Genomic DNA, 13275 nt, shown 5'->3' on the forward strand with positions numbered 1-13275 from the left:
AAGTGTACAATGTCAACCCTGTGTCTTTGCAGGTAGGTAGTGGGTAGTCCATATACTTGTCGACAGATTAACAGTCTCTGCCCCTTGCCATGGTCTATGAAATGTTGTGCAAGGCTCGGACACATTAGGATAGAAGTGCTTTGGGCTCCATCTAAATGCTGGGGATGACGTTAGGACTGTGAGCACAACGGTGAGCACAACATCAAAGGTAGGTTACATTGGGGTTTTTTTGGCAGGTAGTTGCAAAAGGCAGGCTGGCTGGTTCAACAGAATTCCTTTCCACCACACACTCGGACCGCCTCCCTCCTTTTTAAGCTGATGTTGATCGACTGGTACTTTATGAAAACAGACACGTGGATCTTCGGGAACCTGCAACAAAGGAAGTGAAAGACAAAGTGTATTTTGCAAGCTATTCCAATTTTTACAATTGTTATTCAAGAGTTATGCTTACACATACGTACACCATGACCTTGTTAAGATGAATAATTCTGGATAGGGAAAAAGCATTTTATCTATACTTCATTGCCTTGCAGAGCAAATGTGTGCAAATTATGCTTAATCAGCAGTGTTGCTCATTTGTCTTTGTTCTGTTTTGCATGGCTGCATGTAGAGTATTGTGAAAATAATCACTGAGCTGTTTGTTGCTTTTAATTGTTACTCTGCATGCTTTGTGAACTGTTGCTTGCATGCTTCTTTTTAATCCTTTCAGTAAGGTATTACTCATTTTTGAATAGCTTAAACACTGTACATCGGTAGGACTTGATAGAATTTTATAAATGCAAACCACTGACGTGCTGCAGCTGCACTGATTCACTGATTTTTTTATATTCATAATTGCAGTGGTTGTATTTATGCATAAAGCATGGTTCATTTGACACGTCCTGACACATTAGAGCCATTTATGGCAGTTAATTTCTCAGTTCGCTGTCCATGTTTTTGCTATATATTGCCTGCACGTGCATCTTTGTCTTAAGACATTAAAATGTTTTTTTGAGTACATTTGTACGGTACTGGGGTTCTTTTTGGTAAATGGACTGGTTCTTATATAGCGCTTTTCTACTCTTCTCAGCACTCAAAGCGCTTTACACAACTTGTGCATTCACCCACTCACACCCATTCACACAAGCACATTGTTCTAAGTGCTTTCTAAGTAACATTCACACACATTCATACTCCGATGGATGCATCGGCGAGCAATTCGGGGTTAACATCTTGCCCAAGGATATTTGGCATGCAGACTAGGGGAAGCCAGGAATCGAACCACCAACCAGCTTAGATGTGCAGTTCATGACAGAGGGACCAACAAAGCCACACTGGCTGACTTAAAAACAAATGTTGATTGAAGGATGGGATGCCATGTAGCTCAGGCGGTAGAGCAGGTCATCTACTGATCGGAAGGTTGGTGGTTCAATTCCTGGCTTCCCCTAGTCTGCATGCCAAATATCCTTGGGCAAGATACTAACCCCAAATTGCTCTCCGATGCATCCATTGGAGTGTGAGTGTGTGTGAATGTTACCTAGAAAACACATAGAAAAATGTGCTGGTGTGAATGGGTGAATGCACAAGTTGTGTAAAGCGCTTTGAGTGCTCAGAAGAGTAGAAAAGCGCTATATAAGAACCAGTCCATTTACCATCTTAGCATGAGGAGGAGGTGCCAGGCTGTTGTGGCTGTGTACAGTTCTTCCACATGCTACTGAGGCAGCTGTGTGGTAATTGAATACAATTGTTAGGTTACCAATGTCTCTTGTTTCCTCAGACTTAAATCGCCCTAACCCTAACCATATGTCACACCATTTAAGGGGGAATAAATAGATTTCCAATGGTAGTTTTATTGCCAAGAAGCATTGTTATATCAACGATTTGTCAGCAGCAGCTGTGTTGCAAACTATTTTATGTGTTTAACCTCTTCATATATTACAGTTTTATCTTCTTGTGTGACATTCTTGGTTGATTAGATCAAGGGTATCGAACTCCAGGCCTCAAGGACCGGTGTCCTGCAGGTTTTAGATCTCACCCTGGGTCAACACACCTGAATCAAATGATTAGTTCATTACCAGGCCTCTGGAGAACTTCAAGACATGTTAAGGAGGTAATTTAGCGATTTAAATCAGCTGTGTTGGATCAAGGACACATCTAAAACCTGCAGGACACTGGCCCTCGAAGCCTGGAGTCCGACACCCCTGGCTTAGATGTTGCCAGTGTCACCTCTTTCATGTGAATGTGCAGGAGAAACTGTCGGTTAACTGGGTTAACGTTATCAGGGTGATAATCAGCTTGAAAACAGAACAATGAGCACTTATCCTGATTGCCACTGTTAGGCTAAGTGAATCCAGATAACAGAAAGATATCCTGGGTATGCTGAACTCACTTTGTGCTAGAGGACCCAGGACACAGCATAAGAAACAAAAAGCAAGCTGTACTGCAACTCTCCTGAGAGTTCATGAGAAAGCACCACCAGGTAAATAAACAAAAAAATATCTTCAAACCTAACTAAATACAAACAAACCCACAAGCGACACAGAAGGAATAAACAACACACAATCCAACAAAGGCCACAGAGAAGACAGGAATAGTTAAACACAAACATCTGATTACTGATGGGAAACAGTAGGAAGGAAAATGCACTTAACAACAGGTAAAAATAACCAGGGAATCAAGGGAGGCAGTGAGGGAACGAAACTGATGCAGGAAATGAAAGAAAGCAAACCTTCAAAGTAAAATGGGAAACAACCAGCAGAGATGAATACCAATCTGAATACAAACACTTTACAACAAGTACGGGGACAGGGAAACACAAAGGGACTGACGCATGAACACCGAACGGGACACGCGGGATCAGATAAGGACACACTGAGGCAACCAAAACACAGAAAATATAGCAACCTCAAATAGGAACCTACTGATGCTTCTAGCCAAGAAACATTTATAACCCAAGATCTTTCCATTGATTTGAAATATCGTGTTATTGTACTTTAAATTAACGATCCATTAAGGAGTGAAATGTAAATTACTTTTTTCATTTACACTGGATTTACACCTCTACGGTGCCTAAGGACACAGATAATATTTCAAACATTAAAGCACAATCAGTTCATTTAGGAGGCTTGTGTAATATAACAGTTAAAGATGTATGTTTGTGCTTACTCACCTAATGATTTGATTAGGCATTCCCTCCATCTGAAAAAACAAACAAACAAAAAAAAAAACAGAGAAAAATATAAAACACTTCTAAAAAATATATGAAAGCATGTCCAACCAATGCCACGCATATGATTTGATGCATTGCACACAGACACCAGTAGATGGCACCAGGGATGAGAGAACTGGTTAAAGATTTTTGAGCTATAATGAAAAGATTCTCCCACGCCCTGAAGTAAGAGAGAAGTAAGTGGTGCATTATCATCATCAGAGTATTATTGGTATGGTAAAGCTAATGATAATGATAATGCCAAGTTTTCATTTCTATGATTTTGTCTATAAATCTTTTATAATTTATTTTTACCTTTAACTGTAACTCCAAGGTCACCAGAGTTTAGGACAAGATAAAATAAATTGCAGATCTGAATTATTTATTATGATTGCTGTTTTTATTATTACCAGCTGCATTCACAGGCCATCAAACATAGCACCCGATGATGTTACACACACCAGTTTTCCCCAATCCCTTCTGCTGATTAACAAGTCTTTTCTTTTACTAGTTCGTGTCCATCCTTCCTCCTCACCTCTCTTTAACAGTTTGCCCATGGCTGTCTGGTTCCATTACAGACTACAGGGCATGGACATGCAAATCGCATTTCCCACTGGGAGACATTCCTTTACCCAGGCCTTTCCACAGTACCTCACTGTGTCGAGCTGTGATCGTGATGCAGAATTACATACAGTATGCATGCATGCTTACCAGTACAAGACAGGCCTTTTCTACATGTTTCGTAAGAAAGTGAGGTTATATTTTGATAAGAAGTTTGCCAGATACTCACACAGTCACAAAACCGTTGGAGACACAGCAGAAATGTGACTTGCAAGTTTGACTAATTTGGAAATATATCTGACTGTATCCTCACACATGTTCAGAAGCTCAAAGCTCCTGTTATAATATCCCCAAAACAATAATAGAGATCAGTTTAAAATCATTCATTTACCTTGACAAATAGGTGCAAAACAAACTAGCAAAAGAGATTACAATGGCATTCTCTTGCAGAAGAGACAGTGTTCATAACTGTAATCAAAAGAGAACAAGAATCATTTTTTTAGCTGCCTAACTCGCAGGGATGTGGTGGGGAAAAAGCTTATTAAGGGGTTAAAACGGGTGCTCATTAATGGTTGTAATTATCCGAAAGAAGGCTTATGCCAGTCCCTTCGTTATATTCAAAGTGTGCATCTGAAGCTTTCTAAATTTAGCTTTGCTTTTAAAAAGGCTGCATCAAAAGCTCATTACTTCAAAACTTTCACTGGGCGTGAACGCAAGAGTGCACTGACTGTAATCCTTTCATGGATTTAGTTCATCTCATCTCTTTTCAAGCCTTGTTTATATTTTGTCACCTTGTTAATGAATGTGCATTTTCTATTTTCAGTCTGGTGAAAGTCACTTGGGCTGTGATGAATCGCGAGCCGACTCTTGAAGCAAGCTTTAAAACGTTCTTGCTCTGTGTGTGTGTGCATTTGGCAGTCCCCACCAACACAAACTGCATTAAGATGCACTTTCAGAGCAATTTATATGGCACCGCTCTGCCAAAAAAACAACAACGAGAAAGAAAAACTGATTACTTCTCAATTAATGATAAAAATGTTAAAATATTTGGAAATTTAGTGGGATCAGTGCCTAGTTCTAGAAATATTTACTGTAAGTTTGAATACATTTTTCAGAAAGGAAAAATGAGCTATTTGATGCACCATGGATGAGGAAACTTCTCCAACTATGATGGGTTTAATAACTTTTTTTCACATCAGCTTTTATGAGTAAGATGTTGCTTTAAGTTTTCAAAGGAAGTCAGTCATGTCTTATTCTCACCCTTGCTTTCAGCCAGCAGCTCCTCTGTCATGAGGCCGTCCTGCCGGTTCCCCAGGACGAAAGCCAAGAAGGAGAGGATGAGGGCGTCCAGGATGCCCATGATAGCCAAGATATAAGCCCAGCGAACGGAGCACGCGCCCAGGCTGTACTTGTCAGTCTGCTCTCCGCACATCCGCCGGACCTCGTCGCTGTCCCATCCATCAGGATAGATCATACAACCCAGCACCAGACAGACACCTAGTCGGAGGCAGAGATGGGCAACGTGAATCAAACGAAGAAAAATAAGGACAAGCCAAGAATACATATGAGCATAAAGGAGGAGAATATAAGGGTGGGAATAATGGTGTTTAATAGCAGTGACAGATTTAAAGTGTTTTGACTACTCAAAACATTATGGATTTCCCAGCATCCTCAACCTTTTACATTGGTGATAATATTAGATTTATTGCTCATAATTCTCTGTTTTGGCCCAAAGTGTTTAACTTAATTTAACCTAACAGATTCTTCTCTAAGGTAATGTTGCATCAGAAAAGCACAAGAAAATGAGGAGCCCGTCTAATTCTTTCTCACTTATTGCCCAAAGGGTAAAATTTCTCTCATCTTCACTTTGAATGAGGTCCTCCTCTGAGGTGGTGCTGCAGCAGAGCAGCAGTAGACCTGGAAAAAAAAAAGCTGACTGCACAATTATCCACAGCGCATTGCACATTAATAATAAAACAGACTCCCCACTTCTTTATTCCCTGAACACCTAGTTGCTTTCAATGTTTTGCCCCTGAATGCTGTTTGTTTGTGTATTAGGTTTGGGGGTTTTGAGCGTTTTTCTAGTTTATTACCCATGAACTTTCAAACACTTACTTGCAATATGTGTGTGCCACTGTTAGGTTTAGTATGGTATTACAAAATAGGGTGATCTTTTCTTTGTTACACTACAGGTAACAAAGAGCATTACAATTTGTTTGATTCACAACACGAAGAGTTGTGTTCAGCAGCAAATATCTCCGAGAGGTAGTTTGATCCTGATGGCGTAAAAGAAAAGAACTACAGCTGCCTCTGAGTTTCATTGGCTTGAATTTAAGACTCTTAGACTCACATTTTCTTAGTTGATTGATTCCTGTGGCCATTTTGGAAAATTCTTATCTTAATATTTTCCCCCTTAAAAAGAAAACACACAAAAAAAAATATAACCAAATCTGGGGTATATGACAGTTTGCTTTAACTCTTAAATGTTCACACTTTGATTGGTTTGTTGTTTAACTGACTGATGTTGCCTTCTCGCAGAAAAGATAATAATAGTTTGTAATAATAGTTAATAATAGTTTGGTTGTGATTAGTATAAAAGACTTAAGTAGCTACTGTGAAAGAGATGAGCATTTCTTACTTGGTTGTGAAAAACCAGATGTGAAACGGAATGGCAGGTCTGACTGGTAAACTGGACACTGATTGGCGATTCACAAACCATTAGCCAATGAGCGTGCAGTTTTGTACCCCAGATCCACAAATACTCCCATTTGAAATATTTATTTCCTAACTAACTTCATTAAATAACGTTATTTTTCTAAACCAAAGCTACATCTATGTTTTTGTAACATCTGTGCTTATGTCAGATCTGTTTCCCGTATGCACAGCCTATGCATAGCAGCTAACAGTCACTCGCACAGCCACACACTAGCATGTCGTTAGCAAGGAAGGTTTTCACTGTAAGCGAAGACACACCAGTTCACCAAAGTGCACTAAACCTGGTCAAACACCTAATGAAAGCACCCTTAACCAGCCAAGTTTAGCATTTTAAAGACGCTAACTAAGGGAAAGTGGCTAAAGCTAAATAATTCAGAGTCAGTCAGAAGCTAGCAGCCTTGTTATGAGCAAAGGATCAAAAACGTTATAAGGAAAATTATGGAGAGGTATAAAGCAGAAAATAAAGGTGGGAGTCTGTTATCCGATGGGGTTATAAACATACTGGAGAATAATGCAAGCAGGTCACATCTGTTTTGTTGCATAAATCTGTTGCACCTGCTTTTGTTTGGTAAGGTAAAATATGCTAGGTGCAGCGAGTGTACAGCAGCTTATTTTCCATTAATTATTTGTACCGCTTTCTGACTGCAGAGCACTTTATTTTCAATTGTACTTAAGTGAAAACAGATCATGTAAACTAGTGTAGTTTTGAGGGAAATGGTTAATCATTTATGTTACTATGAACCTTCTTGTTTATTTAATTTTACTTATTTTATAGTGAAGAAAAGTTGATTTTTGTTTGTGTACACAGTCAGCTATAGTTTTTTAGAAAGAAAATCAGTGAACTCTTACCAACTGTGCTTCTCCTAGCAGGGGGTGTGTTGTGTACGTCATTCATCGAACAGAGGGAGTACCAGAGAAGGCCATTTTCGATATTCACCCAGTCAACACGCATTACTATTCTTTGTCTCCTTTTTGATGTATTTGCTACAAAGGTAGCAAGCACTTTTCTCGATCTTTCTGGCTGTCTCCTGTGTCGCTTTGGCTCAGTTCAACAGGATCATGAATATTAGATTAAACCACAGGAGGATCCCTCTTAATAGTTTTGTTGCCAGTAAGATGGAATAGGAGACAAACACTGAACGTGTGATGGGAAGAAGGACAAAAGATAACAATCACAGTAAAATATGTCTCAGTCACTACTGAACTCTATTTACTACAAAGTCTGCCTCTGCTGATAATCATCTCAGAGGGATGCACTGGACAGGATTATACCAACAGAGGGTGCCACATATGTCACTCTTGTTTCCAGAAACAGCTTGTGGTTAGAGGAGGAGCACATGTTCCCTTCATGCACTGTAACAGAATGCCTGCTATGAACTAATCCATAATCACACAACATTACAGAGAAGCCCCATCCAGCACAGCACTGCTTACATAATGAGACCTTTTCTGTGAATTTGGATTCCCATAAAGGTTACCATGAAGCAGTCTACACCCATATCATAATAACACCAAAATAAGCAAGAGCGTTGACTTCTTTCAGTTAAGAGGCCTTTAATAATAATTAAAAAAAAGATTATATGATTTACGAATGCTCTACAAGACATGTGGGAATTCTGTTAGTGGATCAATTATTAATCGGAAGTAATATGTAAATAATACATGTAATGGTGCTTTAGCTGTAATTATGGGCTCTAGAGAGTGACAGTGGATTCATTAACAAAGGAATTTTAGAAAAGAGAAAAAAATTATGACATGGTTAAACTTTTTATCTACACTGACAGGCCAAATTCCACCAAACAACTTGCCAAACGTGACAACATGTCAGTACATTAAGTGATATAAATTCTAGTTGCTTAAAATAATCAGGACTGAGTAGCTCATTGGTTTTTCTTTTTTACCCCCATGCTTAGAAAAACTGTTGGTTAGCACTTGTGTCTTACAGCAAGATGGTCCTCGGTTTGAATCCACCATTTCACATAAGATCAGGTTAACTGGCGATTGCAAATTTGAATACGGTACCCTGCCACTCGCCCTATGCCAGTTGGGATGGGGTTCAACCCTCGAGTAACCCTGAACTGGCGAAATAGAATGAAAGGACAGACAAAAAATGTTGGAGTAATGGAAGGTTTTGGCTTTCCCCAAAGGGACAGCACCAGGATTGTTTTTCCATATACATTTTCCATATGCAACTCTCAAAAAGAAAAAAAAAAGTTGTATATAAACCACATGAAATAAATGAAAACCTGATTGATTGTTTGTTTTCAATGTTTTATCTGATCTGTTTTATGTGATGCTAATTGGGTGTTGAGTGTTTGGTTTGTGGACTGTTAATGGGACAAACCAGTAAAAACACATCACCTTAAAAACTGTGTCTGCAATTTGTAGCCATGCACTCGAAGTTCATAAACGGTTAATAAATTCATTAAAAACAGAGTTGGCTTGCGGATATATTAAAGTGGGTTAAAAATAAATTTGCTGAATGCTCATAAACTGCCCATGAATGATAAATAGGCTCTCATAAAGTTAAAAAAAAAAAAAGAGAGACAAAAACCATCTCATTATCTCTGTGAATCTGCTGGCTGCACCCGCTTGCACTGCACTGAAGCAGAACTTCATGCTGCAGTAATAAATGGTGTGCTCCGGCTCCTCGCCACAGAAATAGCAGCACACCTAACAGAATGCAGCTGTCAGTCGGAGCGGAGACGAGACATTAACTGACGGGCATTATCCTCCCTTTTGGCTTTTTTTCCTTGTCTCCATCTCGTTCCAGAGCGGCAGACAGGCGCAGAGAAAGGGAGAGACGGATGATGAGGCAGGGCGAGGCAGAGGCACGCAGAGATATATAGGGAGAGGATGGAGGAGGGGACGTGGTGAGAGACTGAACCCTTGCCATGTTCCACTCCTGTGTGCAGCCGCCAGCAAGTACCCAGCACCACTCCAACGTCATGAGCGCTGGCTACCATATGCTGGAGCCCCTCGACAAGCAGAGCTATTCTCAGCATTTACTTGTTTTTGTTTGGAGGGGTTTTTTTTTGGTTTTTTTTGCAGGTTCCACATAAGCACACGCCTTCCTCTGTTTGTCTTCTCCTTTTGGGGAAAATTGGAATCAGGCAAGTGTAAAACTGGACTGTGAAATGCTTGTTGGCTAACAGCAACTTACGTAAGAGACTGTAGGTAGGGCAGATTAGGTGCAAACAGCACTACAGTAGAGTTTGAGAGCAGACCGACAGATGGTACAGAGCCGTGTGATGGCAGCAGATTCGTCAGAAGCACATTGGCTCATTTTTCCCAAAGAGACAAGTAAATCCCATCGATACGGAAAGACCTTTGATTTATACTTTTCCCTTTTCATAATCTCCGCATGTCATTTAAGAGTCAAGGTGAGCAGAGGTCTGAGCAGAGGTGTGACCACCAATGCGGCAGCTTCATTGGATTTGTGCATCTGGTTCGAGAACAAAGAAAAACAAACCTGTAATCTGTTTTGCTGTAACGCTGTCAATGCGGCTGCATGTCTGACTGCATCATTTCACTGTTACGGCATGTCATTGATTGACCTGGAACTAAACAGTTGTGTGTATTCCCGACTCCCTCCACCACTCAAACGCCTGCGACATATCTAAGCCATGAAAAGGGATTGACAATTTTCAGCTCCCACAGTCCTTTGTGGAATGTGTTTTCTCCTCTCCTCATTTAAACAGCTGCGACAAACTTAATTATGCATGCACGCATAGTAAACTGTGCTATCTGAAGCTGCATGTGGATATGACCCTCGCACATAATCGAACACGTGCACGCTTCTTTTCGTTTAACATAGTAACACTTAATGTCTTTTTCACAACGATCAAACCCCGATGATGAGTGTCGGTCCAGAACTTACATTAGTGAAATGGTGACCTAATTATTGAGGAAAATCTAGTTCTGCTCAAGGCGTTTATTCTACACTCTTTTATGCTCTTTCATATAGAAATCGACTATGTTTAAAGTGGAAGCAACATAATGACTTAAATCCAAGCTGGTTCTCCAAACCTACCGAGTCGCCCCGTGTGAAAAAGTAATTGTCCCTTAAACGTAACAGCTGACTGTGACGCTGATTGCAAGAACAGCAATCAATGAATTTTGGCTCACATTCTTCTTTGCAGAATTGTTTTAATTCAGCCACATTGGAGGGTTTTTGAGCATGAACTGTTTAAGGTCATGCAAAAACAAGTCAATCTGATTAAGGTCCAGATTTTGACTAGGCCACTCCAAAACCTTCATTTTGTTTTGTTTTAACTTCAGTTCTTGAACTCCCGGGGCGTGAATTAGTGGCTTGATATTCACCTTCAGGATTTTCTGGTAGAGAACAGAATTCATGGTTTAATTACAGGAAATCGTCCGGGGCTTGTAGCAGCAAAACAGCCCCAGATCATCACACTACCACCACCATGTCTGACTGTTGATATGGTCTGTTTATGAAATGGTGTTTTAGTTTTAAGGCAAATGTAACGGGACAGAAACCTTCCAAAAAGTTCAACTTTTGTCTTATCAGTCCACGGAATATTTTCAGAAAAGTTAAGGTCTTTTCTGGTTCACTGTTCTGGGCTGTTCTGTGACCTCCTGGATTGTTTTGTTCTTGGAGTAATTTTGGTATGCTGGCAACTCCTGGTAAGTTTTACCACTGTTCCAAGTTTTCTCTATTTCAGTGTAATGGCTCTCACTGGGGTTTGATAAATCCTAAATCCTTAGAAATATCTTTGTAATCCTTTCCAGACTGATAGATGTCAATGACCTTGTTTCTAATCTGCTTTTAAGCTTCTCTTGATCTTGGTGTCATGTGTTGCTGATCTTTTAACCTGCTTCACTTTCACACAGTTTTTATTTAACTGACCTCTTGATTCAACGGCTCTGGCAATAATCAGACCCGGGCTTGGCTATTAAAATTGAACTCAGCTTTCCCCCAAAATTTGGTTAACCACAGTTAATTCATGATTTGACATGGGTGGAAATTGCCAGGAAGATTTGGAAGGTGTTTGTCCCTTAAATAAAATCATCATTTAAAAACTACATTTTGTATTTAATCAGGTTATATTTTTCTAATACTAAAATTTGGTCATCTGAAACATATGTGTGTTGGTGTATCTGATATCCTTGTGGTGGTGTTGTTCCTGCCTTGTAGGGGGAAAAAATCCTTTGTTTATATAAAACTCTCTTATAGAATAAATGGCAACTATTTCAAGTGTTTTCTTTATTCATTTATACAATATAATAAATATATTATCAAGTTAGGTTTGGTTTTAGTCTAATTTACGTTACTCGTCTTGGCTTTCTCGTGATTGTTTTTAATAGAATTATCCAGACTCTGGGCTAATGCTAACCACATGCTCAGACAACGTTATTGGTCAGTGGCAATTTCTTCCTGGATCAACATCATTATGATGACATCAACAATTGGATATCAGTGCAGTAAGAATAAAAAACATGCAAAAAGGAAAAAAAAGGAAATCAGAAAGGGGGTAAATACTTCTTCACTGCGCTGTATTTTCATTTGTAGTCTACATCTCATTTATCTCAACAGATTATCAATGTCAGAACTTCTACATCTGAATCCAAGAGCAAGTAAAAATAGATAACAGATGCCTCACGGTACCATTGAATGATCACAAAGAAACATATGTAGGCCTTGATATCCATGTGACGATGATCTGCACTGTCATAATTTAATACTTAATTTACTCAGTCCAATTCTGTAAGCTTAATTTTCAAATGACGAGGGTGTAAAATGAGACTGATTAATACAATCTTTCCCATGGCAAATTCAGCCTCTAATGTGGGCATGATGAATCCCCTTTTCACACTTGACAAGACTTTTCTCTGGCTCTATAGACGAGTGAATGAGTACCCAAGAAAGATGGCCTAAAACCATGACAATGATATGCCATAATTGCTATTAGATAAATGGGGTAATTAAGGATGTATGATCCATATAGTGTGGCTAAATGGAGTGTGAAAGTGTGTCTCCACATAGTATAAGCTTGCTTCATGATGCGGGTTTATGAGGAGGAATTATACATGCAATGAGAGAGCTATTAATAATATTTAGATAGAAAGTGTTACTGTTGCAGCGTTTATATGTGGCTGTAGGAGAACTGATCCTCTTATATCAGGATCTTGATATACTTTAAGACACCCCAGCTGGGCACAAATATAAGAAAGTTCTTTAAAAACATATTTCCAAAGTGTCTGGGATACAGTGGAAAGTGGAGCGAGATAAACTTTTAAAACTTACTCTGACAAGCTCCCCTGGAAGATGAGGAACATGCTCATCGAGATGAGCTGTCTACAGTCCAAATCTATTTCTGCTTCAGTTGCTGGCAAAACTTGATGGTTGCTGGAGGGGAGCAAGGAGCTTCCAGGCACTCTGAGTATTCCCCTCTGTCAACATCTTCAGCAATTTTCTGCACATCGAGCACATAATACCCACAGCTTACCTATCAATTCATTTGAAAGGATTAGAAGGAGCGGGCGATGGCTTATTTCATCGCGTTATCTCCGTTCTGTGTCAGGGCAAGTCTTGCAAATACTTTTTAACCATCTTGTAATGTAGCAAATAACCTTCCTTCAAGAGCAAATTGCATTTACAGCATACAGGATATGCTACGGCAAGCACTCTGACTTCTGCTACAGGGAATAAAACTCTACAAGAAGGAAATCGTTCCCAATATAATTTTGGCTACAGCTTCAGAATGAACCTGAATCCCAAAAAATAGAGATGGGGGTAAAAAAGCATCTCTGTGTAAGCAGAGAGGACAAAAAAGATGCAGTGTCACTTC

General features: G+C 39.6%; 1 protein-coding gene across 1 annotated transcript in view; it reads right to left on the reverse strand.

Moving 5' to 3' along the window:
• Positions 1-6: 6 nt before the first annotated feature.
• The window catches only part of LOC102193253 (lipoma HMGIC fusion partner-like 3 protein), a 23357-nt gene continuing 10088 nt past the window's right edge, over positions 7-13275 (reverse strand). The window contains exons 2-4 of the mRNA XM_005728053.2: positions 5009-5245; positions 3149-3177; positions 7-369 (exon numbers count right to left, since the gene is read on the reverse strand). Coding sequence (XP_005728110.1) covers positions 3161-3177; positions 5009-5245 — 254 coding nt within the window. The 3' untranslated portion in view covers positions 7-369; positions 3149-3160. The remainder of the gene's footprint in view (positions 370-3148; positions 3178-5008; positions 5246-13275) is intronic.

The sequence above is a fragment of the Pundamilia nyererei genome, unplaced genomic scaffold, assembly GCF_000239375.1.
Source record: "Pundamilia nyererei isolate P.nyererei 1_Seehausen unplaced genomic scaffold, PunNye1.0 scaffold00027, whole genome shotgun sequence".
NCBI lineage: Eukaryota > Metazoa > Chordata > Actinopteri > Cichliformes > Cichlidae > Pundamilia > Pundamilia nyererei.